At 61.9% G+C, this 26,862-nt stretch overlaps 1 protein-coding gene across 5 annotated transcripts; it reads right to left on the bottom strand.

The window, feature by feature from the left end:
- Positions 1-245: 245 nt before the first annotated feature.
- On the bottom strand, positions 246-25,770 carry KIAA0513 (KIAA0513 ortholog). Of its 5 annotated transcripts, none has more exons than XM_067302869.1 (12): positions 25,429-25,770; positions 9,932-10,415; positions 9,318-9,417; positions 8,767-8,840; positions 8,091-8,161; positions 7,237-7,444; positions 6,894-6,937; positions 6,218-6,296; positions 5,645-5,722; positions 1,119-1,199; positions 705-799; positions 246-625 (listed from the first exon to the last, which is right to left on the bottom strand). In XM_067302869.1, exons 2-12 carry the CDS (start codon positions 10,246-10,248, stop codon positions 576-578), a joined length of 1,197 nt encoding a protein of 398 aa, XP_067158970.1. In that variant the 5' UTR covers positions 10,249-10,415; positions 25,429-25,770; the 3' UTR covers positions 246-575. The 5 variants fall into 5 exon arrangements, with proteins under 5 accessions (XP_067158970.1, XP_067158971.1, XP_067158969.1 ...); XM_067302870.1 differs by lacking the exon at positions 25,429-25,770 and adding an exon at positions 22,391-22,575; XM_067302868.1 differs by lacking the exon at positions 25,429-25,770 and adding an exon at positions 18,470-18,589.
- Between the last annotated feature and the right edge of the window lie 1,092 nt (positions 25,771-26,862).

Below are 26,862 nucleotides of genomic sequence, written 5' to 3'. Positions count from 1 at the left end.
GCAAAGCCCTGGGCAGCTCCCGCGCGGCCGCCTGCTTCTCCAGCCGGCGGTGGCACTTCTGGGCGCGCAATGCAACACGAGCTGATGCCAAACCGAAACGGAGGCTCCCGCCGGCCTCCGCAAAGCGGCTGCTTCCCCCCGGCTTCACCGAAGCCCGCGCCGCTCTCGGGAAGGCGCCAAGCCACAACCGCCGCTGCGCCCCGCTCCGTCCGAGGGTGAAGCGGCACGAACGCCCAGCGGGGCTGCAGCACTGCTCCGCTTCGCTTTTCTCTTGCCTTTTTGTTTCTTTAATGGACAAAATAGACCCGGGAAAGTCTACTCCGAAAAGGGACGGGGCAGGTTCTGGCGCGGGAGGGGGCAGTTTGGCCGCTATTTCTACAGGCTGCCCGGGGCGCAGCTCTAACGCTTGGCTGAGAGTCATGCGGGTTTGGTGTGGGGGGTGTGTGTGTGTGTGTATGTGTGTTTTTAAATAGCCCATCCTCAGCTGCAGGTAGCCCCGGAGGTGGCAGCCGCTGCCCTCCCCACCGGCTCGCTCCGGACGCCTTGGCTCTGCCTCCTCCGGCCCGACGCGGCGCCTATTCGGCAGCCATCTGCTCAATGTGGTCGCTCAGCAGCTTGTATTGCTCTGCGGAGGGGAGAGAAGACACGGCGGGGGGACAATGCGGACGCCCGGGGCCGGGCGCGTCCCCCCCGCTCGCCCCTACCTTCGTCCAAGTTGCCAATGGTCGCCTGCTTCTTCAGGAAGTCGCTGCAGAGCTTCTTGCTGAGGCCGAAGGCCAGCATGTTGTGGATGAAGGTGCTGAGGACAGACGGACGTGCACGCCCTTGGAACGGGCTGGCCCCAGCGTCCCAGCAGCTTCCTTCCCCCCTCCCCGCCCTCCTCTTCCTCCCCGCAGCCCTTTGCGCCGGTGTCGGGACACCCTCGGACGCGGGACGCGCCGCAGCAGCCGGCTGCAGGTGTTGGAGGTCCCTGGAGCAGGTCCCGGAGCGCCGCCCCCGCCCCGCCGACCGGGCATCCCGGTGGGCAACATCTGGGCGGCGTCGCAGCGCACATCTGGGCACCACCAGGGGCAGCGCGGTGGCTCCCGTCCCGTCCCCGTCCCCGTCCCGGCGCTCACCCCAGCTGCCCGAAGGTGATGTTCTCGTTGAAGCGCAGGCTGTCGTCGCGCTCCTCCTGCGTCATGTGGCACCACTTCTCCCTGCAAGGCAGCAGCACCGCCGCGTCGCCCCCGGGCCGGCCAAAGCCAGACACCCCCCGTCCCGTCCCATCCCGGAAAGAGCCGGCAGCAGGGAGCACAGGGAGTCGGGATGTGCCCCGCGCATCCTCCACGGCCCCGGGTTTCCTCCATGGGACCCGACTCGGAGCTAGGAAATCACCTGGGCCCCCCCAGCATGGATCCCAGACCCTTTTCCCCAGCGGAGCCGTCGCTCTGGCCCCCGGCCGGAGGAGCCGAGCGCGGAGCGGCCGTGCCGGCTCATCGCCACTAACCCACGGCGCTGCCCGAGGATGCCCTGGCTCCCGCTCATCACGCTGGATTTCGAGCAGAACCGGGGCGCCATCCCAAACCCCAGGGGAGACGAACATCATCCGGTTCCTCTCCGAGCCCATCGCCAGCAGGGACTTTTGCCCGAGCACCAGGAGCTCGGTGCAACTTCATCTCGCGGCAAAACCCAGACGCGCGACCTGCGCTGTGCCGGGGCAGAGCCGTTCCCGCGGCTCCTCCTCGCAGGCGGTACCCACGTGCACCGACGCGAGGAGGTGGCCCGGGTCCCCATCCCCACGTCCCCCTCGCCGGGCCTTTAGCGACCAAGCCAGCGCGGCGCTGAGATGTCACCGTGCCGGGGCACAACGCGCGGTCAGCGCCGGCTACGGATCGGTGCATGCACATTGGGAAAACTACAGCTCCGGGATTAAGCCAGCCCTCTTCTGGAAAGAAGTCAGGGAAGGTTACAGACAAGGATATGAGGATAAAGGAAAGGGAAGGAAAAACAGGGACAGGTAGAAGAAAAAAATAGATATATATATATGGAGGAGAAGCAAGAGGACACCGCGAATGGACCACGCTTGCGGCACACGGCACAGCCCGCACACCGAGCGGGATCAGAGACGCTGCGTCACGTGGAAACGGCTGGCTGGGAAGGGGGCTCTTCCGCAGCAAACGCGATGGCCTAAGCCCAGGCAGAGCGAACCTGCTTGCTGCTGCAGCTGGAAAATGATGGGCGCTTGATCAGACTGGCCCACAAAGGGCTGGGGCCCCAGCTCGGGGCCATCAGCCACAAGGGGTGAGCTGCTTATAGCGATATGGCTCCGGGAACTTAATACGATACTTTTAAAAAGATTTTTTTAAAAAAGTAGTTTCTCCCAGATAAAGCTCATGATAGCAGGGGGAAAAAAAAAAAAAAATCAAAAAAAGCCAATCTGGAGGTTGAGAAGAATGGAGAAGAATCAAGCTTTTTTCAAAGCTTTGAGAGCTGGGAGCAAAACTTCGCACATCTCACTGGCCCACTTACAGGGGAAGCAAGTCTGCAAGGCTTTTTTTCTGTCTTTTTATGTTTTTGACAGAGGAAGGGGAAAAAAAATTATCAAAGCAGCCAAGGAAAATTCACCATGCTTCTGGCTTGTTACGCAGGAGTAAGGTTATGCAGGTGCCTGGAAAGGGGGAAAGCCCCACACCTGGCGCTATCCAAATCCTTTGAGCTTTACACTGGCCCGACAAGGGCCGACGCAGAGGTTCGTTTCCTCCCTCTTGCAAACGTAACCCCATTTGGGCTGTATTTCGGCGTGCGGAGGAAGCGTCTCAGCCCCTCCAAGGGCAGCCGCCACCGCTGCCGCTGCTCGCCGCAATGCACCCAGCAAGGCTCGGATCACACCACCGCGCTGGGCTTCCAGCAGCGGCGTTTCACCCCAACGGCTAACCCGAGCTGTGCTCTGTCTAAGCAGGTTTTGGTTGTCCAGCTCCCGGTGCATGCCTTAACCATGCAGAAAATTTCCTGCCAAGCTCCCTCGCCTTCCTTAGCGTTGTCGCTTCAAGTGATTTGCTCCAAGGTCAAATATCCCAAGCTCCAGCAATGCAGCAAAGACTCTCCCCCCCTGCAGATCCTAACTCTGATCGCCCATGGATGGGACTGCTTTTGGCCTTTGCAAGCCACAGCACGTGCTTGCGGCCGCCGCATGCAGCGGCCGTCTGCATTTTTCTTTTTGTGCAAGGACGGCAACATAGGAGCATGTGGGAAAGAGAAGAAAAAGGATCAGATTTTCCAACTGGGCAAAGGTCTTCGCCACCTCAACGCAACAGCACAACCAGGGACACACAAAAGCCAGACCACGGCGGCCGCCCCACCGGGGACGGACACCGCAGCAGCAGCCAGCAGCCCTCGCACCGTGCCACCGCGCGAGTCAACAGCAAAGGGGGGAGCGGCAGGGACAGGAGGGGACGGCGTTTTCCCCCTTCTGCACTAAAGAGACTCAGTTCACGTCCAAAAACTGCCCATGCAACAGGCTTGTGGAGGTGCAAGCCGCCCGGTTCCCCATCAGCCGTGCACCCCGCTTCCACGCCAGAAGACCATAATGCTGCAGCCTGAAATTGCTCGGGTTTGTTTTTAAAAACCAGCATTAAGGAGACACCAATCAGAGGTTTTTTTCCCCAGAGAGGCTGGCAACGTGGCCGCCGCACACGGAGGAGTCCCACCTCGGGCGGGCAGCAAGGGCCGGAGCCCCCCTGCCTCCAAAGCCTTTCACCCCAGGGCAGGATCTGGACCCGAAGCGAGTCAGCCCTGTCGGATAGCGCAACCAAGGAATGCGGACAGACACACCTCTTCTCCTCTTCCTCTCCAGCGTTCCCTCTGGAGTGGCAGCAGAAACAGGGCCCACAAGGGTTGGGTGTTAAAGACCATGCAAGATAGATGGATGGAGGAGAAAAAAGAAAAAAAAAAAAAAGAGAAGAACAGATGAAAAAGTTGTTAGAGGCAGAGACAGAGAGAAAAGAGAGAAAAAGAGGAATTTAGTTCTTTTTGCTTCCCACCCTCCCCTTCCCTCCCCACCGTGGTCGGATAAAGCTTCCCAAACGCTCAGCTTCCCGCTGGCCGCCTTTCCTAAAGCAAACGCCGAGGACTAAGCGCAGCATCCCCAGCAAACGGCCCCTCCGCCCCAGCGGGCAGGGCGACACGGGCGCCTCGAGGAGCTTCCCTGCCCCAGATCCGGAGGGGTTTGGAGAGGGTGTTCATCCACAGCGCCGCTGCCGAGGCGGCTTGCAGCGGCTCTCCTGACCCGGAAACCCAGTGCAAGATTTAGGAGGAACCGGGGCTGTGCATGCTCCATCATCTCCCACCTCGCAGGCGGAGACGTGCACGGGGGCGCGGAGAGCCCCGCGCGGCACCGGCCGGCTCCTGGACCCGGGGGCGGCCGTCGCCCAGCCGCAAACCTCGCGTTTTCCTCCCTCGCGAGCGGGCTTTGCTTTTGCAGGGAAGGCTCAGCCACGGGGTTAATCGGGAAAGGCGCTCTGAGCAGAGAGCAGCTGCCAGTGGCACATGTCCTTGCGAGACATTTTGCTCCTGCTAATTTGGGGCTTAATCAGAGCAAACGCGGTTATGGTTGCATTACTGTTCAATACTTGCTGTCACTGGTTTGCTTGGGGAAAAAAAAAAAAAGGAAAGCATTAAAGGAGAAAGAAAAGATTGCTCAGTTCCCCGAGCCCAGCAGAGCAGCCTTAAGTGTAAGCAAACGGTGTCATGGTTGAGCTTCGGGTTTTGGGGGAGGATGCAGGAGGGCTGGCAACTGCAAGAAGCGCTCGAACAGGGCACTGGGTTAAAACGCTCGGTGCTCGGCCACTTTCGCCCCGAGAGCTCCCAACCTCCGAGCGCTACACAAACACGCAGCGGTCCGGCCCCGCTCCCGCGAGCGGCGCGGGCAAGCGGCAAAAGGCAGAGGAGCTTCGAAGGCCCCTTCGACGCCCATCTGCAGGGCTGATCTCAATCCTCTCCTCGGTGCTGGCTGCCCGCGCTGCTCCTGCTATCCAAAGCGATAGCAGCTCGAAGGCTGGCTTGCCTTTCCGGGCACACCTCTGGGGCTTTCTTTTTGGAAAAGCAATGCAAAACGAGCCAGAAAACCTGTACATTCCCAAATCCTTAAAGGAATGCAGCTCTGCCTGGGCCCAGAAAAGGGATTAATTGTCTCCTTTGCTCATCCGACAGCCCGGTGTCCCCGGCAGCCTTGTGCTCCGAGGCAGGAAGCAGAGCGTTTCCCTGCGGGCGCTTCTGCTTAGAGCTACAGGGGAAAACGCAGGGGTGACCTCGGGCCTCGGCAGGGCCGGGAAGCACAAAACCCTCCCGAAACCCAGCCCCCTCCCCAGGGTCCCGCCAATCCATGCACCCACGTCACTACGGGATCTTGATTTCACTGCTTGCCTTGCCATCCCCCCTTAACCAGGGGAGCCGAGAGCACCGAAAGGACCTTCCAAAAACCAAAAACAACCAAACAACAAAAAAAACAGGTTCCAAGCATGGGGGACATTGCTGAATTAATTGCACATGAGGATGAGCTGCAGCCACTGACTTCCCAGGGCAGTGGGACCCGATAGCCACGCACCGCGTCCCCTCCGAGGGCAGGGAACGGCCGAGGCGGCGGGGCTGGGGGCTCGCGTCCTACCTGGTGGTGGGAGACCTCTTCCTCCGCTCGCAGTGAACCGCGTCGAAGAAGGCGGCGTTCCAAAACCTCAGGTTGTGCCTGCCGAGGAGGAACGAGGCGGTCGTGGCGGCAGCAGCCTGCGAGCCAGCCCCCCATCCAGCCCTCCGGCTCCTTGGGAGGCCACGTTCACCTTGGGAGCTCCACTTGGGAGATGGGGATCATTGTAAAGAGGAGCCTCGCACTAAGGCTTCACAGCCATTTAAGTGAGGTGAGAAAACTGCTGCCGAAAGGCTCTGTCCTGCTCCCGTCACCCGTCTGCGCTCCCTGCGCAGGCCACAGGCAGGCGAGGGTCAGCCAGGACCAGCTCCCCAAACCAGCTCCCCGTGGGGTTGCAAACACACCTTTCCCGGCAAACGGGATGTGCAAAGGCAAGGCCATCTCTTTTAGGGGCAGCAACAACTCGAAAGCAATCAGGAAAGTCTGGGCAACATGCAACGTGTGGGCAGGGTGGTCAAATCCCCTCCTGCATTTCCGATCCCAGCTCTGGGGAGCCTCCCGCGAGGTGGTAGCCCAGCTCGCTCCGGGCAGGTTTACCAGATCGGCTGTTGCTTGAGGTGCATGTACAGGTAGATCTTCTCTCCTTTCTTCTCCTCCTCTGGGCTCTGCACAGAAACTGTGGGGACGCACAATGACACACCGAGGCCTGGATGACGCTCACCCTCCCACCCGCGCAGGGACTTTGTGTTCCCTGGCGGGTGTCCAAGTGGCCGCCACGGCGAGGTTTGCAAATCAAACGCTCAGCCCCAGCACATCCCCCACCAACAAGGAGAGGAGCTTTTGTCTCCCTTTGTGGGCGGACAAGAAGTCAGATCAAGGTGCACACATCCCAAAGAGGATGCTCGAGGGCTGGACCACTCCTTCAGCAGCACAGGTGGCTACTGGGAGGGTGACGGGAGCAACGGGAGCAACACTAAAGCTCAGAGGCAGCAGACGCCCAAACCTCTCTGCAACCTAACACCACTGAGGACAAGATGCCTTTGGGTCCTGGTGGGACAGGATACACTATTGCTCCAAAACAACGAGCTAAAAGGGTTGAAGTGCTTTGAAGCACTTCTCCAGGAGCTCAGGGGAGATATCACCAGTCCTTCCTGCCACATGTCTCTACCCCACAGCTCCAGCAACGCCAGGCATCTCACACCACTTCCAACCCTCGCTCCTTCCCCAGCTGACACCTTGCCAGGCTTAACTCAGCAATGCTGGCTCCACTCACCCGTCTTCTTCAGCTTCTCCTTTGGCTTGTCCTCCCCTTCACTTCTGTGACACAGAAAACAGTGTCAGCTCCAAAGAAGCCTGTCCCCACATGGCCCGTGTGGTGAAGCCCTGGTTTCCTTGGCAAGGGAACCACCTTCATTTTAAAGACCCCCTGCTCCCACGTCATGGTCCCCAGGGCCAAAAAGGTGGCCGGAGACATCTCTATGCACTGCCTTCCCACGGCAGCAACAACCCCCAGCTTAGGGGAGCCCGTGCCCAGGAGGTTTCTGGTTCGGCCACGTCACGAGTGCGCGTCCCAGCCCACCCTGCCTGCCCGGAGCACCCAGCGGAGCGGTACCCACTCGCTCTTCCGGGCTGCGGGGCCCTTCAGTTTGGTCTCCAGGCCCCCAAAGAAGCCCTTCACGTTCTCCGTCTTGGCCGACGTGTTCTTCAGCAGCCGCTCCGCGATGTCCTTCTTCTCAGCCAGCCAGCTGTTGGCTGACTTCAGGTACGAGTCGATGCTGCCCATGGGCTTCTCCTTGGTCTCCAAGGGCAGCGCGTGTGGTTTGCCTGGGGGAAGGCAGCAGGAGCTCAGCGGGCTCTTGGGCGCTGCAGCAAACGTACGGCTGGGCAAATCCCTGCTGCAAAGAGCATCGCTCTCACGGCCCAGCGCAGCCAGCGCCGCCAGCTCCCGGAGGACCTGCTCCAAGCAGTGCTGCAGATGCACCGCGGAGACCAGGAGCCAGACTGGGTCATTTCACCCAGTCTCCATCCCGTCCCAATTCTTGTAGGTTTTTCTCCTCTCCCCATTTTGGATAGAAAGCCTAGTGTCCCGCAGAGAAGCGACTGCCGCACACCAGGCAATGAGCAGAGGTGTTTCTGTGCTGGGACTGGATTCACATCGCATCCCCACAGTAAGGGATCGCTGCATACGAATATCCCTGGCTATGAGAAGCAATGAGGAACCAATGTCAGCATGAGCTCCCAACAACAAGGGACAGACAGACAGACAACGAGGGTCTCCAGCAGGTATGCATAGCCTCCGTGCCATCAAGGCCCTTCTCCTATCAGTATCCAAGCTGGCCAGCACAAACCAAGTTCAGGCACACCTTCCATCACCCTTCCCAGCGCAGGGCGAACCTCAACACCTGGGCCTAAAGCATTTCACCATCTGTCTCCAGCACAAGAAAAGCCCGAGGGTGCAGACACCTCTTACCGATGTAGTAGTAAGTGAAACACATGGTCATTAGATTCTTGGCAGGGCTGAAGTCATCCATCTGGTGACACCTGAAATCGAGCGAGAACTAGATGAAGACACCTGGCAATGGCAACTGAAGCAGCTTGGCCCCTCCTGTAGCCGTGGCTCTGCTCTCACCGGGCAAGGGCAGCTTTCCTGCAGCAAAGCCCTCGGAGGAGCAGCGCAACCGCCTCTACACAGCTGTCCCAGCACGCCCCGAGCTCGCCCTGCACGGAGAGTGGCGGCAGCGAGTCCAGGCAGCACCCCGTGCTCAGGGCAGCACCCCATCCAGCCGGGCCAAGCCCAGCACCATGCTCAGGCTGAAAAGCCCTGATTTTTGGCAAGGCTTATTAAAAGGGGCGACCCCAGCTAGCCTGCAGCCAGACCCCGCTGGCTTCAGCATCTGCGCTGTGCTCCTCCTCGCCTGCTCCCTAGCTCAGGTCTGTCTGCAACCACCCGACGGGCCACGACACGTGGGACACCCCGGCCCCGGCAATGCTTCCCCGCTGCTGTGCTTCGCAAGACCCCTCTGCTTCCTTGGGCCTAAGAAGCAGGGCAGGTCAGAGACGGAGCTCTCCTGCCCCTATGGATTAGTGCAAAGATCTCAGGGGCTTTAGGAGATTGCAGTGAAGCTGAAAACCCCACCACCACTTACTCAAACAGCACGAGGGCGAAAGATTGCATCAGGCGATAGAAGGTCTGCTCCGAGACACACTTGGAGTTGCAGCGCTGCAAGCACAAACCCAGACCCAGTTTAGCACAGCCGCCCGGAGCGGCCGTCTGCCGCAAGCGGCAAAGACAACAGCAGCTCCCCGAGGTCCCCTAAGGAAGGTGGCCAGAAAGCACGTTCAATCAGGCCTCCACCTCGGAGACAGCAGTTTGAATTTCTGATTTGTTTTTCTAGGGAATAGGACATTTCTGAGTGCTCATCTTATTACACTTCATATAAAATAGAGAACTTCTCTCCCTCATTGCAATGATCATATTTTTAAGTGCCTCAGGATGCAATTATTTACTTCTGTATCTTAATGTACCAAAGCTTCTCCCTCACCCCCGAGCTCCTGCCCTGCAAAAACATTGCTCTTGGGCACTGCCAAATTTCCCTGGCCTGCGCCTTCTGCCCCAGCTGCTCCCCACTCGCCAGTACAGGACAGCTCCTGTATATATACTTGTACATACAGATATTCTGCCCGAGTCGCCCCTTACCTGGGCGCTCACGTATCGTGCGAACCATTCCCGGCCCTTCCCGTTCTCGCCGCTGCAGAGCTCACCAAACTTGGCCTTCTCTTCTTGGTCCAGGTCCTCTCTGAAACAGAAAAGGGGGGGAGAAAAAAAACCCACCGTTAAAGTCGAGGACGTGCCTGGCATCCCCGCCGCAGCCGGCACGGCGGCTGCCCCTTCCCGGAGGGAGGCTCGGCTCCTGCAACGTCCAGATGCTGCGACGGGGAGGAGGGCAGAGACGGGAGGAAGATGCAGGCGCGTCCGTTTTGCCATTCTCCCGCGCACGCTGCTCTTTTGTTCCTCGCCGGCGGGGGGCAAAGCAAAGGGAGAGGGAAAGCAAAGAGCAACAGCCCGAGCGGAAACCGAGCTCCCGAGACAGGCGCGCTGCCCCGAGCGAAAACAGCCCCAGCTCGGCTTTGCTCCCCATCACCGGCGGTTTGCTCGATCGCATTTGACGTGCTGTGCCGGAGCGCTGCAGAGAGCGCAGCGAGCCGCGGGGCCGGAGCCTGCGTCCTCCCCTGCTCCCTGGCTGCGATGCAGCATCGAAGCCATAAACGGCACGACCCAAGTGCCGGAAAAAAAAAAAAATCGATGCTCACCCGCCGGTGAAGACCTTCTCCACGTAGTGCCGCATGAACTCCCGGCGCTCGGCCGCCACCTCGTCCTTGGCCGACTCGGTGCTCTGGTTGGAGGAGAAGGACTCGTCGGAGGACGAGCGGCGGTAGCTGCTCCAGCGGCTGGGCGAATAGCCCATGTCGTTCTCGCTGTCTGCCGACTCGGTGGCGTCGCTCTCCTCCCCGGCCGCGTCCTCGTCGCCGCCGCCGGGGGGGTCCGGAGGCGAGGGCTCTGCGGGGGCGGGCGTCTCGGCATCGAAGTCGATGAGGTTCCCCACGGGCACGTCCAGGGGGGCCTCCATGGCGCTCGCGGGGGGGATGCGGCGGTGCAAGGAGCCGGGGGGGGCTGTGGTCAGCTCGGTTGCCCTTTCGCCCCTCACCAGGACCTCAACACCATCTTCAGCCTCGGAGGACGGTCTGGCTAAAGCTGGCAGGTCCTTCCACCACGGGCCGGGTTAGTGCAGGACATCTGAAAGACACGGGATGGACACGGGTGATGAGACAAGCCCAAGGAACCACCACCACAGACCTTGGGAGAAAGCATCACACGCCACCACCTGCAACGTCCCCTGGATGCCACCAGCAGCTGTGAGGGACAGGACACGGGCGCAGAGCTGGCCTGGCTGCTCTGTGAGCAAGCCCATGTGGCAATCTCGAGCTTTCTGCACCGTTCAGGGGGATTTTTCTTCCTCATGACTCATCTTTTAGCCCGGAAAGGAGACAGTTTAAGCCTGAGCTCCGTATGCCACATTTGGAAGGTGACATCTCCCAGCCTGACAGGTGAAATTGGGCCAGCATGAGCCAGCAGCTGGCGAAGGCGCTCGTGATCCTCCAAGGTGGCCTCATCCATCCTGCCCTGCCCCGGCCGCTCACGGCACAGCACAGCAGATCCCTCCCGATCCGGAAAGGAGAGGACAAGGAAGAGCCACGTTACTGCACGTGTCTGAATGCGAACCCGCCACACCGCTGAGACGGTCCTCACCTCTTGCAAAGAGATGCAAGGAGAGAAGAAGTTCCCCGGGCTCCTTCCCCATCCTGAGCATCCGCTCGCCACCTCCTCGATGCCCGGGGACACCCAAACCCCCAGCGCGTCGCACGATGGGGCGAGGAGGGGGCCGCCCGCACGAACCGCCTCTCCCGCGGCGCCCAGGCAGCAGGGACGAAGCAGCGGCACCGCGGGCATCAGCCACGCGGCGAGATCTTCCCTCACCCCCAAGCCAAACGGAGGAGTTGGCCGCACAGGTCTCACGAAAACCACCTTAAAGATGATTTTCTTATCGTCTCTCAGCGCAGCTATTTCAGGAGCACAGACCTCGATCCCGGGACACGGGCAACCACCCCCGCAGCAGAAAGACGGGTTTCTCTCGGCTCAGGGATTAGCACACGCCAAAGGGCAAACGGCCAGGTCGTCGGGCCAAAAGCAGTTTAAAATTAAACCAAATGCAAGACGTGTCACTGAGCAGAGCACGCTGGCCCAGTTCGGGGGCTCGGAAAATAGCCCGCAGGAGAGCACCCGCTGCACGGGGCGGCAGCTCGCCCGCCAGCACCCCGCACGTCCCCACGGTCACCTCCGCCCGCGTCCCGGCGCCCCCATGCACCTTTCGATGCCGCAAAGCCCAGGTTGCCGGGAAGAGCAGCTGAGAGCATCGGCTCTTCGGAGGAGAAAAGCATCCGAGCGGCTGCAGGCAGCGACGGAGCTGCGAGCCAGAGGCCAGCTGCAAACCTGCCGTCACGAGCGCCTTCGGCACGGGGGGGGCAGAGGACAACCAGCTGCTGGGGCCGCGCGGGGCTTTATCTGTCCGCCCCCAACCTTTGCAGCCCAGCCCAAGGCAGCTGCAAAGCCCTGTTCTCCCGGCGGGAGCAGGGACCTCCCTCTGCCCGTCCCTCCAGAGCCTGCGGACGGAGGCTCGGAGCTGCCTAGTCGCAACGCCGTTAGCCGCAATCTCATCCCCCAGCTGTGTTTTCCCTGGAGGCAGGTCAGGATGTTCACGACGGACCTTCCCATCCACGCTTTGCAGGACGTGCCTCCCTCCCTAAGCTGGAACCGGACAGGAGAACAAATCCGTGCCCCTTGGAAAGCCTGCCCAGGTAGCGGCCGCTGCCTGGGTTTAATGTCTCATAACGTCCCACGCCAAGGACGCGGCCCAGGTGACCTGCCCGCCGCGCACTGCTCGGCACAGGGAACGCGCAGATGTCCTCCCGCACGTCACCGCTGCACGTAAAGAAATTGCAGAAATTTCTCCATCACGGAGGACGACGTGCAGCCTTATAAACATCCCTCCAACTCGGAATTGCTCCCTTTAATTGACTTCTTGGATGCAACAGCTTTTCTGCTTCACAAACCACGCGGGCCCAATGCCCCCGGACAAGCTGACGGACAGGCTCCCGCGCGTCCTCACCCTGCCAGGATCCGCACGCGGCCGAGGGAGAGCTGCGCCGCGGCTCGAGCACGAGCAAAAGCCGTCAGCGACGACGCACCCCTTGGGCCTCGGCTCCGCGAAGCTCTGCCAGGCGCCAGGAATCCCGCGCCGGCACACGGCACGCCGAGCGGCGCTACTCCCGGAACAACGCATTTCCTCCGAGCGTCGCCAGACACAAAACTGAGTTGCACTGGAGCACCGGCGGCTCCCGGCTCCGCTTCAGGCCGTGCCGTCAGGAGAGGCGCAGGGCCACCTCCGAGCTCCCTGCCAGCCGCGCACGGGCGGCAGCAGGCAGACGGCTTTTGCTGCCTGAACCGGCGACGGGCAGCAGGTCGGGGGCCTTTTTGCACGTCCCAGTTTGCAGGAGTTTGCACATTGCAACTGCTCCAGAAGCAGCCGAGCAGCATCTCCCCGGCACACAAGGGTTTAACCACTGGTGACCAGCTCACGAGAAAACCCTCCCACTGAGCAAAGGCCCCAAAAGGCGTTCGAAGGTGTCGCTGGATGCACAGGCTTCCCGAGCATCCCGCACACACTCCGGGCCGTGCTTCCCTCAAGCCCTCCGGCACAGGGTACAGAGGAGCCTTAAAACCTCAGCCCTGCACCTGCTTCGCAGCCCCGTCATTTCTCCAGGAGAATTAATCCCGGAAAAGAAGAGCCAAAATACAAACCAGGAGCTTCGACGTCCGCAGCCCGAGCACTTGGCTCCGGCCGCACGTCCCGCAGCTGGGACCGGCACAGCCTTCGGTGTCACGCTCCTGCCTTGCCGCTGCTGTTTCGAGTTTGAGAGCGAACAAGGGCTCCAGGATAAGAAGGGGCTTTTTGGCCGCTCGCTTACAGGAATATCGCCACGGCGTAATGAGCTTTAGCGTCTTTCAGGTCCTGCAACGCCAGGGCTGCCTTTAATCATGACGCTCAACCAGGCAGACAAGGTAATGTGTAGCTGACAACAGGCTTGCTTGTAAGCATGCATCTTCCAGCACATCTGTATTCCCCATGGGGAGCTGGCTCATAATAAATCTGTGTCTTCCCACTGGAAACGCCAGCCAGGGAGCATTAGCAGCAAAGAAAAGAGTTGGCTGGAGCCATCTGCAGACAGACAGGCAGCTCGGAGCGTTGCCCTTTGCTGCGGGTTTCATCGAAGAGGCTATTTGGGGGCCAGGAGCCCCCCTGAGGCATGGTCTGCTCGATTACGAGGGCCTTCTGGAGGAGAAGGAAAAGAAGGGCCTTTTCCGAGAGGTTTTGGGGCTGCCAGCTTTGACCACGCGTTGCAGTGGTCAGTCTGAGGCCGGCGCGAGCTTGCTGCCTGCTGCAATGAGCCAGGGCAACAGAGACGGGAGGGATGTGACAAAGCTAATTTGTAGCTTGTTGCTGTTATAAATGAGACTTAAAAAAAAAAAAAACTCGGAACGATCGGAATTTTAAAACGGTTAAAATCTCGTGACTTCTTATTGCTCATGCTGTTTTCTTTTCATCTCTCCCTGCTCGGTGAAGACGCGGCCTGACTGCATTTCACTGTGAGACAGCTGCGTTTGCAACCCCGACCCCACAGCATCCCGCAAACGCTGCAGGAGAACCATGCGTGCTTTCCCAAGGGCAGGAGCTTTCCCAAGGGAACGGAGCATTTTTTTTTATCAGGCTCGTAGTGTCCTGTATGCTCGGACAAAGCGAGGAATGGCCGGGAAGCAGTTGGCCCCGCAAGACAGCGGCTCGGACGCCAGCTGCGTGCGCTTTGCTCTCGCATCGCCTCCGCTCCTCGGCCGCGCTTCGCCCGAGGGGGGACGCGATGCCGTTTCGCAGGGGCAGGAGCCAGCGCTGACTGCGCCCACTTACCCACTTGATAAAGTGCTGGCGAGGAAATTACATCTTCGAACGCAGCAGCGCCGCTGCCATCTGCGGCTTTCCTAACCAAGCGTGACGTGAAACACGTGCTGGCTCTCGCGGCAGCTCCCCAGCACAATTTTGGAGCTTGCTGACTGTGACTTTTGGAGCGGGGGAAGAAGGGGGCACCCGGGATGAGAGCGCGCTGCGGTGCAGGGTGCAAACGCGGGCGTTGCAAGAGCGGTGGCTTTTCCGGGACCCGCCGTGTCCTGGCAAGAGTTGCTTCCCCCAGGACGAAAGGATGCAGCTGGTACGGGGAAACCCCGAGGGAGCCGCGCGGGGCAGAGAGGAGCAGGCCGGGAATCCAGCACCCGCAGGCAAAGGCGGAGAGGAGGATGCAGAGGGCGCCTGGACTGGGGACCGACATGTGCAAAGCCCGGGAGAAACCAGGGAGGCATTTAAACCTTGTGCCAAGGCGGAAAGGGAGGAGCGAGGAGCCGGGATCGAAAGCAGTCGAGGCAGTGACAGGGGAAGGGCTTTTCTTCCGCTCTATTTCAGATGAATGTCCTGGCTTTGCTGCCCTCATCCAGCCTTTCCCCGGCTCTGCTCACCCTTCCGGAGGACGGGATCACCTGGCCTAGCTTTGCAGTCCAACCCTTTCACCCCCTCGCAGAGCCAGAGGAAGCGACACGCAAGGGCAAAAAAATCACCCGCAAAAATCGCCCGCAAAGCCGCTGAACCCGCGGGACGGCGCCTGGAGCGCGGCAGCGATAAAGGACACGACACCGCCCCAGCCCCTCCAGCGTAATGGGATTTTGGGATGTGATATTTTCTCCCAACGTCCCTAAAACTTGCACTGAGTTTCTCCTTAAGGCTCTTTAGGTGAAACACCCCCAGCTCAGCCCCCGGCCTCCGCACGCCTAAGGGCCAGCTCCGCTTTCCAAGCCCTGATTGCTGCGGTCCTGACGCCGTCTGCATCCCTCGGCCACAACATCTCGCCAGACGGCTCTGATACGCGTTTGCAGCCTTTTGCACCCCTTTCCCCAGCTCCCCGGGTTCTCTGCACCCACCTGGGAACCGGCTGCATGGGGAGGCTCCGACTGCCCCGGCGCGGTGCAAAACCGGGGCTTTGCACCTCGCTCGGCCCGGGCGAGCAGGGCACAACCCGCGGCACGCACAACAGCCGGGCGGGATGGGAGAGGGGATCCCTCCGCAGCGGGTGCTGGTGAGCCAAGCGGTCGCCTCGCTGCCTGGCCCCAGGGGTTTAACAGCGCCCACCTGCGTCTGGAAAGCTGGAATTATCAACTTGATTAATCCTCGTTACGAGCTCAGGCAGTGGGTGGCTTTCTGCACAGTGACAACGCTCAAGCCCACGCTCACATCTGCATCCTACACGGAGATGACGCTCCAGCCTGGAGCAGTCAGAGGCCTTTAAAAACTAATTAAAATGAAGAAATCGCTGGCTGCCTTCTCGCAGCAGCTACCAGAGTACTTTCCTCCAGACCTGTCCGTCCCTCGGTGCCGGGACGGCACCCAGACCTGCAGGTTAAGGAGAAAAGGGCTCTTAAAGCCCTCAAGGAAATTCACCCCGTTTGCATCCCGCGCCAGGGAAGCCGCTGCGAGGAGGGCGAAGAGACGATTAAATATTCTCGCAGGACTCGGCTTCTGCCTTTGCAGTCCCGAAGGGACGGCTCTGCTCCGGCTCTGCTCCGGCTGCCTGCTGCACGCCGATCGCAGCCGCTGGCTCTGCCGGGCTGCCAAGATTTCCAGCAGCGGATCCGAGCCGTGACGAGAAGGGCCGCGTTCGCAGCCGCAGCTCCTGGGGCTGCGCGGAGGCGTGCAAGGGCGCGGGACGCAGCCGCAGGCGCGGGAAGGGTTTCGCCCTGGCAGCGGCAGGGCTTTGACTCACCCTGCAGCAGGAGTTTTAGCGCCGCTCGATGCGCTCTGGCAGAGGTTTAATCCGCTGCACGTCTCAGTTTCCCAGCTGTATCACAGGGGCACGTATTTCCCAGCCCGCGGGAAAGGGGGGACGGGTGCATCGCGCCCTCTTCTTGCCGAATTTCTTCCTGCCCTGGGGCGCTGGCGCTGCCGGAGGGACAGACGTGGCAAAGCGCCGCTTCTCAGTGCCGGTGACCGCGACGTCCGGATCCCAGCGCGCCCCCGGGGCCGAGGCCAGCGTCGCCCGGCTCGCAGCGGGATGGTGGGCGCACCGCTTGCGCCGAAGCCGTGACACCTCCCCGCCACGGCCTTTGCGCCGAAGCGGGGGAGCAGCGCTCGCGCAACCCCTTCTGCAACAGCCCCTCAGCCAGGGGGGCACAGCTCAGCTCCTGCACCGCAGGCCTAGGGACGGGGACGCTAAGGGTCCGCTAAAGAAAGGTTTTCCACCCTGTGCGATTCCCCCGGGTGGGCAGAGCATCCCCGGGAGCGCGCGCGGCAGAACGAGCCGGGAATGAAACCACAGGAGACTTCCCCGCTACCCCGCTCCTGCCGAGGAAGGCTGGAGCCCAGCAGGGCTTTACAAAGGCACCGCGGGCAAAACCTTTGCTTCTGCCAAGGAAAACTCCCTGCGCCGCGAGGGAACGGCTCGGCTCGTTTCCTCCGTGGGAACTGGTCAGTCTTGTTCCCCCGAGTCGCTCATTAATCCTCCCGCGGCGCTGAGCAAACACCCCAGGCACCAGGGCCATATCCGCGCGGCGCACAGCCACCGGCAGCTGAGTTCCTCAAACCGCCGGAGATCTGGGGGTACCGCACCAGCACCCCCTCCAAAAAACAGCCCGAGAGCATTTAAACGCACAGATCTCCCTGCTTGGGACCTTAACGAGCCCTTGCAACGGCTGAAGCTGGAACCCCCAACGCTCAGTTTACCTGCCCCTGCGGCCGCTGCTCTGCTCCCTTTGCTGGCAGTGAGGACACGGCCCGTTTTACCGGGGCTTGCGCCAGCTGCGCCCTTGCCAACACGCAGCCGCGATATCCGGATTGCAGACGCTACCCGGCGGCTTTACAGGCTGAGAAGTCACGTCCCCTGGAATTTCATAAAAGCAAATCATGGCAGTTTTGTTGATCTTTCCCTGAATACCACAGAGGGCGGCGGCAATCTGGAAGGCACCTGTGCTCAGCTGTGCACATACACCCGCAGCAGAGACCGCACGCACTCTGTGCATGCCAGAGCCAGCACGCAGCGCTGCCCCGTGCCGCCCCGCCGAGCCGGGGAGAGGGCCGCGAGCCAGCGGCCAGTGCCCCCTCCCGCAGCGGCACCTGACGCAGGGGAGTATTTTTGGCACATGACGTGAACGCCGCTTGCCAGCGCTGCTACGCGGCAAGCACGTCCCCGCCACGCTGCGGATCTCTTCCCCAGCCCTTTCCTTAGGGAAAGGTGCTGGCGTTCCCCCTTCCGGCCCCAGCGTCGGCGCGGGGGCTCCGCAGGAAGCCCAGCAGCGGACACGGCTCAGCCAGCGCGCAGCAAAGCTTCCCGCAGAAGCCCCTGTCCCTTTTCAAAGCCTGCATTAACCCACACGGGTCGCTTTACAAAGCCAGCTCGTTCAACCTTAAAAACTAAGCTTGCTTTTCTTTTTTTTTTTAAGGCAATCTGAAGCCCAACAAGCTCTCAACTTTCCCGTGCATTGCAAAGAGCCCTTTCTTCCTGCTAACATCAGACACCAGATGGCAGCTCCCCCTTCGAGTGGACTTTAGAAGAAGAGAATTAAACGTCTCTTGAATAGCCCGGTGCTGCATTAAGACCGTCTTTTGTGCCGAGCAGCAGCTTCTCCTTTGCGGCGAGCCAGCGGCACAGCTGCCCCCCCTCCACGCCCGCGCCTCCCCAGGGAGCCCCCAGAGCCAACTATTTATCCCGCCAGCCCCGCTCCCCGCTGCTCACCTGGCAAAATGTCACGCGAGGGCTCTCGGGGCCGGGCCCGGCTTTAGAAAGCGGCTCTTTAAGGGATTTCCCACCCATAACAAGCCCGAAGGGACTCGGGCCCCCGCTTCCATGGGAGCTGCCGCGTTTCCCGATCAGGCTGCGCCGGGCAGCCGCAGCCCCCCCCCCTCGACCCCCCCCGGCCGCGCTCCGTCCCTCGCCTCGCTCCCGCGGGGGGAGCTCAAAAGCGGCGGCGCTTCCTTAGCAGCTGCGGGGAGCGTCGGGTTATCGCCGCCCGGCCCGAGACCGGGGTGGGGGGGGAGGAAAAAAGACACCAGGACGGGCAAAATCCCTCGGTCGGGGGGAGCCGCGCTGAGCCCCGCCGAGGCCTGTGCGCCCCCCCCCCCCCCGCGGCTGCCCCGGTTGTACCTGCGCCGAGCAGCGCTGCCCGGCTCGGCTCGGCTCCAGCTCGGTTCGGCCCGGCCCGGCCCGGCTGCGGCGGGGGGATGCGGGCAGCTCCGAGCCCTCCCCCCGCAGCTCACGCGCATCTCGCCCCCCCCCCCCCGCGCCCACGCAGGCGCGCACGGCGCCGCGCCCGCGCCGAGGAAGAGGAAGGAAAAAGCCCGTGGTGCAATTTCGCCGCGGCTCCCGCTCCGGCTCCCCGCGGCGGCGCCCGCCCGCGGCCTCCCCAAAACAGCCCCCCCGGAGCGTCCTCGGTGCAAAGGGAAACCGCGGCAGGAGGGGTCCCCAGCGCAGGAGAAGTCTCCAGCCTTTTCCGTTACCTTTGGCAGTTTTTTTTTTTTTAAGCCTCCCCATCACTTAAACCCCAGAGGACTGGGAATTACCTGCTCTGCTCCTCCCAGACGAGCTGCTGCAGCAAAAATAATAATAATAATAATAAAAATTGAAATTGGAGGAAAGCTCCAGTGGGGAGGAGGAAGCGGGTGAGAGCAGCCGGCACAGTCTACCGCGGGACGAGGCTGTGCAGCTGGCAGGGCTGGGGTCCCCCACGCCCGCCCCCCCCCAGCGCATCCCGCCAGCCGCCCCATCCCGCGCGCCCCCAGCGCGGTCACTGCCTCTGCCGGCGACTCCCCCGTCCCCTCCGCTCGCGCAGAGGTCAGCGCTTACAGAGTCCGGTTTCTTCCCTTAACGCCGTTCAAGCGAAAAGCTCTGATGGTTTAATTCCCCAAAGCACCTAAGCGATAAATCAGAGGATGCCAAGAGCCCTGGGCGCGCTGCCTGAGAGTGCAGCTGGACGCCCACATGCCCAAGGGCAAGCGCAGATTCGGAAGGGGCTGGAGAGCCGGGCGATACGGAAAGGGCTCAGGAAAGGGGCGAGATCCCTAGCAGGGATGGCCGAGCGTCAGCAGGGCCTCCAGGCTCCTGTTTCACCCTTGCCATCCCGAGGCCACAACTCTCCCTATGCACACGAGTGCCAGGTAGGGCCCCTTTTCCTCTTCCCGCGTGAGCGCTTCCCACCATGGGCAGCTGCCGCACGGCGCGGGAGGTTGCTAGCCCAGCGGGGGACAGCAGTGACCAGCAGTCCTGCCTGCTGCCAAAGGAAGGGCACAGAGGAACCTCGGCAAACGCGAGCATCCGGAAACACCACATAGCGTGTGCTGGGACAGGAGAGCCAGTGGGGGACGGACCCTGCGGGCTGCAAATCCCGTGAACCCAGGGAATGCTGCTGGGGCCTGTCCTCCGCTGCCAGCGGGGACTGCGGCATCGCCGGAAGCTCAGCATGGCCGGGCCACGGGAAAGCAGTGACTCAGGCTCCAGCCCCTGCGCTGCCGCACAAGGACACCCACCCTCGGAAGACAGTCAAAAGCCTCCGCGCGGTTTTTCAGTCCTTTCGAGCCCCGCAGGGACAGGAGATGGGTGAATCGCTCCTGCCACCGAGCATCTTCGTTCTCGGCGCTCGGATGGGGCCAACCGGCACGAACCCGCTGGGCGCCCCGGCGGGCCGCGCGTGGAGGCGATGGCAGCAGCCCCCTCCACCGGGCTGCGCGCCTCGGAGGCATCGCAAGAGGGAAACCACACGGCGGTGGCAAAGCTCGAGCTCAGCAGAAATCCAAAAGCGTTGCTAATTTACTGCCTGTAGGGCGCGATTATTCTAATTAGCTCAGACTTCAGAATTTGCAAGTGACATGTAAAAACATGTCCCCCATCCCCAGTTTTTATATAACGCAATCGTGAGATGGTGGCTTCCACGTGGACGCCTGATCTTTAAAGCATGACTCGCGGGTGACGTTTCAGCGCCGGCGCCGCTGCCGTTGCCTGCCCCGGGGTTCACGCCAGCGTTTCGCAGGGGAGCCCCGGCTGCGCGCTCCCCGGTGCCGCGCGCGCTCCTGGCACCGCAGCAACGCCCAGCCTCCTCCGCTCCTTGAGGCGGCACGGGGATCAGAGAGGGGCAGTTTTCCACCAGCTCCATCTGCTTTGACAACTCACAGCCCTCCCCGGGAATGAGTCACTCGAGGCCCGAGGCTGCTCGCGGGGGTAATCGGAGAACAGCCGCCCCGTGACTGTGATGCACCGCGCCATATCTGCAGAAGGCCGAGGACCGGAGCAGCCCGTCTCTGCTGGTTTTCGGGTCTGGGTATTAACACGCCTGCGCTAATGTGACCCCTGAGCCAGTCTCCATCCTCGGGTGAGAGCAGGGACCGTGCCGCACCAGGGACCCCCGCCGCCACGCACCGCACGGGGGCAACGGAGCAATCGCACGAGACGCCCGAAGAGCGAGACAGCGCTGCTCTGCCCACAGGTTTACACGGATATTCATCGCTCCATTCCCTTTTTTTTTCCCGCAGACAAAGCCTCCGGGGGCGGCTTTGTCTGTCGCACGCGATAAGTGGCCTCTTTTCCTCCCCCGGCAGATCACAGTAAGGCAAGACTCCAGCAGGAGACGGATGCTGCGAGAGGCAGCCGGCCAAACGCGCATCTGCTGGGGCTGGCTCGGGAGCGCGGGGGGGAGCCCGGGCACAGGAAGGGCTGCGGAGCGGAGGGAACATCCCCACGTACCCGGGGCAGCTGCAAGGGGAAGCACCTCTTTTGTGGAAGTTACCAAAGCGTTGGGCAATTTCTGCTTCGCACCCTCTAGCAAAAAGCATCCAGCCCGGGAGAACGCGGGAGGGGACACGGCGACAACTCCGGAAAGGAGCCACGGTTTCGAAGGCAGAAGGATGTGATGCAAAATCCTGCTGCAAGGAGCGGAGCAGAGCAAGAGCAGGGAGGAACGCCAGCAAGCCCTGGCCAAAGGGCTCCGATAAAAGCCTAAAAACAGACCTGCCCCCGGGCCCTGCATGCACCCAGCAGGCCAGGGCAGCCCAAGGAGGCGGCGAGTCCCATGGGAGAGGAGCAGCCCCCCCCCCACCCCAAACATTTGGCCGTTTGACCCCCCAAATTATACTCACCCTGCAAGAGCTCATGGACTAAAGGATTTGGTTTAGATTTGCGAGACAAGGAAGGCGTCAGGTTTTTAACGCGTATCCAGCAGCGCTTTCTCACGGCCCTGATGGGCCTCCCAGGGCCGTGCTGAGCAGTGGCAACCCGGTCCCGGGCTGAACCGTCCGTCTCCTCTGGGCCCATCCCAGGAACTTCCAGCTACTCATTTGGCACCACCCGGCAGAGCCCCGAAAACTCGAAACCCCAACGTGAACGTACAGCGCAACAGCATGTTGCAACACCGCATATGGTTGTGACATGACTGCTAAAAACCTAAATAAGCCGTTCTTGCAGCCTGGCCCTCTGCAAATCCTTCCTAATCCAATCTATTTTAGTGGCATTAAGTTGGCCTCCCCCTTCCTGAGCAACAGCTGGGAAAATCTCCCTTCCTATTTACACGACAGTTGGGAAAATCCGCTTAGTTCCTTATTTCGGATTGAATCTCTGATGCAGAGGTTACCAGGTCTTCCTTTGCCTCCCGGGGGCTCATGAAAGCGTTAAAATCCCTCAGCACCCACCGTGCCTTAGGAAGGGGCATGGGAACCCGCAGGCGCTCGCTGCTTCCCGCTCAGCCGGTGCATCGCAGCGCGTGGCACGACGGTGGTCTGGGGAGGGGTGGAAAACACCTGTTTTTTTGCAGGGATTGTTACAGGCAGCGGAAAGCTTTCAACGAGCACCGAGTGCAACGCCCCGCTCGCTGCGTTTTCATCGCAAGCGTGTCCGAAATGCGTTTGGCTACTTCCAGCACTTAATACAGAAATACATTAGGCCCCCACGTGCGCTGCGTGCATGCGCTGTTTGCAACACAAGTGTCTGCGCACAGCCCCTGCTCCGGGCAATAGGGGTTTGGGTCTGGTTGCCCGGGGCCGGCTGCTGTGGGAGGGATCGCGGCAAGCGCTTGCGCCGCACCTGGAGTTCGAGGGAGTCCCACGAGCTGCTGCTCTTCCTCCCATCCCTTTCCAGCAAACCGGTCTGGGGAAAGGCGTCGCTGGGAGCGACCGCGGTGCTGCAACCAGTCCCGGAGCGCCCCGGGAGCCGAGAGGAACGAGCCCAGTCCCGATCCCTCCCCAACTCCTTCCAGCCGAGGCCGCGGCTCCTGCCGAGCGCGGCCAGGAGCGGACGCGGCGCGGTCGGAGCACGCAGCAAAGCGCAAAGGTCGCGGCGGCGGGCGGCAGCTCGGCTCTCTCCCTATCACTGCCGTCACGTGGCCCGGCGCAGCCGGCTGTGGAGACGTCTGCCGCCGTCCCAGGGTAACTCCCAGCGCGGCAGAAGGGGCCTCACCCTTCCGCAAGGGCTCCGGCTCTCCGAGGGGGATGCCGTGCACGCAGCCGGCTCCGGCCCTGCGGCTGTCGGTGCGACCCGACGGCTGGCGAAACCCCGCGGTTCCCCCCGCCGATGCCCCAAAACGCACCGTTTGCTGATACGAACTGCTGGGGCCCTTTCGCGGCTCGCGCGTTTTACCGTCCCCGCTCCCTTCCGGGGCTCGGTTGCCGGCAAGGGTCACAAGCCACGGCTGAATATCGCCTCCGCGGTCCCCGGGATGCGGGGCCGGGCCGCAGGCGCCGCGCGCGATGGAGCGCGAGGACAGCGATGCTCCGGAGACACCGGCGGCTGCGGTGCCAAAGGGAAGGTCGCCGGCAAGGTCACGCAGCTGCCTCGAGCCTAAGGGCACGACATGCCAGCAGGGGACCCAACGCTGATTTTCCTGCTTTTATTTTTAAACCCTGGCAAAGACGGGGGGTCCCGAGCGCTCCACATCACCGCTCCTGAACACCTGGCGCGGGCGCAAGCCCTCCGCCAGCCCCGTTCCCTGCTCCTGTTCCTCCCTCCCCGGAGCCAGCAGCCGGCTGAGCTGATTTTAACGCTCCCCTGCCTCCTCCGCACTGCATCTTGGAGAAGCACCAAGCGAAACTATCGAGCCTGAAATAAAAGCGATCGATCTTCCCGGGCTGCCCCGTGCCCAGGCGCTGCGGCACGCGGCGCCCCGCCGCAGCGGGCCAGGGGCTCGCTGGACTTTCGAGACGCTTTGCATCGCGGCGATGATGCTTCCCGACCAGCAAAGCCCAGCCGCGCGCTGAATGCAACTGCCTGCGCACATGGGAATCTCTCATACACAGCGCTGTGGAAACACGTGCACGGTTTAAAAGTCCGTGTTTTCCATCTCAAAGGCAGTCGGGAGTCCCCAGCTTCCGCACGAGACGCGGAGAGCTCTCCGTTTCTAAACGCCGTTTATCAATGCACCTGCAGCGAGGTGTCAGGGCTGTTGCCCTTCTCCGCCTCCGGCCGGCTGCAAAGCCGGCTCTCACCACCCTGGGAAGCCCCGGGAAGCCGGGTGCGGGATGCAGCGCCCAAAGCCGGGAGGCCTTGTGGGGCTGAGCACGGCAGCCTCGGCTCTGCAAGCCAAATGAAGGGGAAAAAAATCTATGCGTGCGTCCAGGATGAGCAATTAGCCGTTAAGCCGTGCCCGCAAAATGCAATGGTGGAGGACCCGATTCTGCAAATGCCCTCGAATCGGTGAAAGAGGACGGCGCTGAGTCCGAGTGCAGCCGTGAGCGCCGAGCTGCCCCGCACGCGAGCGCGCACCAACCCCGCCGGCATCCGACGTCACAGGAAGCTGCAGCGTTTCCCCACCGCCCTTCTGCACTGCAGCCCAACAGCGGCTTATCCTTGCTACCTGTTCCTTGGGAAGCACGGCACCAAGGAGAGCCGGACGCGGAACCGGATCCAAGCAAGCCAAACTCCTTTTGCACGGACCTGCCGACGGACACCGGGCGCCTTCCCGCAGCACCGCAGCAAAACCCACCGTGCTGTCGGGATGTGCTCGCTTTACCCAATTTCTGTTCCAGTTACAGGAGCCAGGAATGACTCTCAGTTCTCTGTTTGTGTAAAGCTTAGCACATGCAGGATAACAGCCCAGCAAGGAATTTATAAATACAGTCTTCGGAGGCCGTAATTGTCACTTGCACCATCTGTTAAAATTCAGAGCTAGGCAGGCGGCAGCACAGCGCACCAAAACACGCGGGAAGGCTTCGTGACGGCGGAGCGCGCCGCGCCGCTGCCGAGCCTCCGAGGGGAGGTCTCGCCCCGCGTGTCCCGGCACGCTCGTCCCAGCGCGGACCAAGCCTCGCATTACTAAGAGTTTTGCAAGCATTTACTAATGCAATGAGTAATTAAAGCTGCCACCGTCGGTATAACGAGGCGAGCCGCTGGCACAGCTGCCGCTGGCTCTTTCCTTGGCAGCCCCGTCGCAAGCCGCCATTGACGTGCGACGGGAGCCACAGCCGTTAACGGGACATTCCCGGTTTTGGGGGTGAAGGTCTGGGAAGGCAGTAGGGTAAAAAGCTGCGGCGTGGTGCGAGGTGGCTCCCAGCGAGCTCCGGTCCCGGAGGCAATGCAAAGCGCGGTGCAGCAACGGAGAGGGCGAGGGAGCACGGATCTCGCTGCAGAGGCGACGCGGCCGCAGCGGTGCATCCCGGCCGTCGCGTGCGGCAGCCACCCGGGCAGCGAGAGAGCCAGCGACAACTCACGGGAGGCGAAGGATGGGATTAACGATGCCATTATTCCCAGGGCCTGCATATTAGGAGAAGAAAAGGCAGCCAAGCGTCTTCACTTGGATGCACAATGTAATTTAAGTTTAGTATCATCCTCGTTCCCTGCGGAAGGGAGAGGGGATGAACCTGGTAAAGTCGCTTTTCTGTCAGCGATGCTCCAGGGCACAAGCAAGGCCAAAGAGGGGAATTTGATGCAATTTATATAATGGAAAAAATAACCCGCGCCTCTGCAGCGCTGGTGCTGCAAGTTACAGGCCAAGGCGATCGGCTGCTGAACGGGGTCGCAGGCTTTGCATCCTGCGCCGCTGGCTCGCCAAAGACCTAAAATCAGCTCAGCGTTTAGGTCCTTTAATGTAAAAGTCTTCTACGGAGGGTGGCGGCAGGGCTTTCTCCTACCTGCGACGGCGTCAATCCGCCCTGCGCTCCTGCCGCTGGCTTTCTCGGTGCGTTGCCTGTGGATGGGATTCGGACACGGGCTGCTGGCGTAAATGCTCCTTTTGCAAACCCCGCCGTGCCCAGCGCGGGGAATCGACCCGGCTGCTTTAGACCGTGAAAACTGCCGCCAGACCCGCGGCGCTCCTGCACCAAACAGGAATCCCGGCCGGCCACGGCATCGCCTCCCTGAGAGCGCGGCGTTTCGGGAAGGACAAGTGCGGGGGATCCCGGGGAGCAATTTAACCCGCGGCGCCCGCCTGGACGCCGAGCCGGCGGAGCTGCCCTGCACCTCCCTGCTGTGGGTTTTACAGCCCGCTAGCGCCCGGCGCCTAACCCCAGCGCTTCCGGGCGGGAAGAGGATTTCCCCTCCCACGGAAAGCCTCGCTGCTTCCCGGCTCTCCCTCCCCGGGGCTGACGCAGGCGGCAGCGCGGATGCCAGGTGTTTGCACACGCGAACGCCGCGTCCCGCCGGAGCAAGCGCTTCCCTCTCTGCCAGCGGCAGCGGGGCGGCTGCTTGCACCGACCGGCCTCGCTGCAAAACTCGGCGTGCCCGATTTAACGGCAGGGGCACGCTCATCCCTCCCGCCCGCCCTGCGAAGAGGAGCGCGGCCGGGCACGGTTTCCCCTGCCGTCCGCGGCTTACCAGGCCCGCCAGCACGCGAGGAGCTGCGAAGCGAAGCGCCGCGCCGGCTCCCGTCCCCCAAAGCCGCGCCGCTCCCGTGCACCTCTCCCGGCTCCCGGCTCCCGGCGAGCTGCTGCTTGCTTTTAATCGCGGCGCGCAGCCTTCGCAGGCGCTGGGTCCCGCAGCCGCGTCACGTCACATAATTCGAGCAAGGTCTCCAGGTGCTGCTGCAATACAGAAATAATAAAATACAGAAGCCGTCGGCCCACAGCAGATAGCGGCAAAATTGCTGGGCTTTCTCTCGGGGGCTGGAATAAGTACGAGATAAAATACATGTGCTCTGGAGCGCAGGCAAACAACAAATGCTTATCGGCACATTAGCAGCCTCAAGGCTATTGCACGGCTTCGTAAAAATTATTATTCCTCCCACTCGGCTCGCTTCGAACTTTCTATTTCTGGCACACCCCGTTTTACCGAGCCAGGCTGCTGCCCTCACCCAGACTTGCTGTTTGGAAAGCGGTCGGACCCGCAGCCCACCGGGATCTCTGCAAAGCACGGAGATGTGCGCTCAGCGGCAAGCGGCGCCTCGGTGCTCGAGGCAGCGCCTGGAGGGTCAGGAGGAACCGTGGGATTTAACTAGGGGACTCGGGTGCCACTGGCGCGGTATCGCTCAGCTCGCCCGGGGCGATGCTCGGAGCGGGGGCAGCGCCTGCGGAGCCGCCTCCGGACCCGGCTGCCCACCCACCGGCGATGCTCTCCGGCGGGCATCGCCC

This window comes from Apteryx mantelli, chromosome 10 (genome assembly GCF_036417845.1).
Source record: "Apteryx mantelli isolate bAptMan1 chromosome 10, bAptMan1.hap1, whole genome shotgun sequence".
Lineage (NCBI taxonomy): Eukaryota > Metazoa > Chordata > Aves > Apterygiformes > Apterygidae > Apteryx > Apteryx mantelli.
The sequence above is the reverse complement of the archived record's forward strand: the minus strand, read 5'-3'. Positions and strand labels throughout refer to the sequence as shown.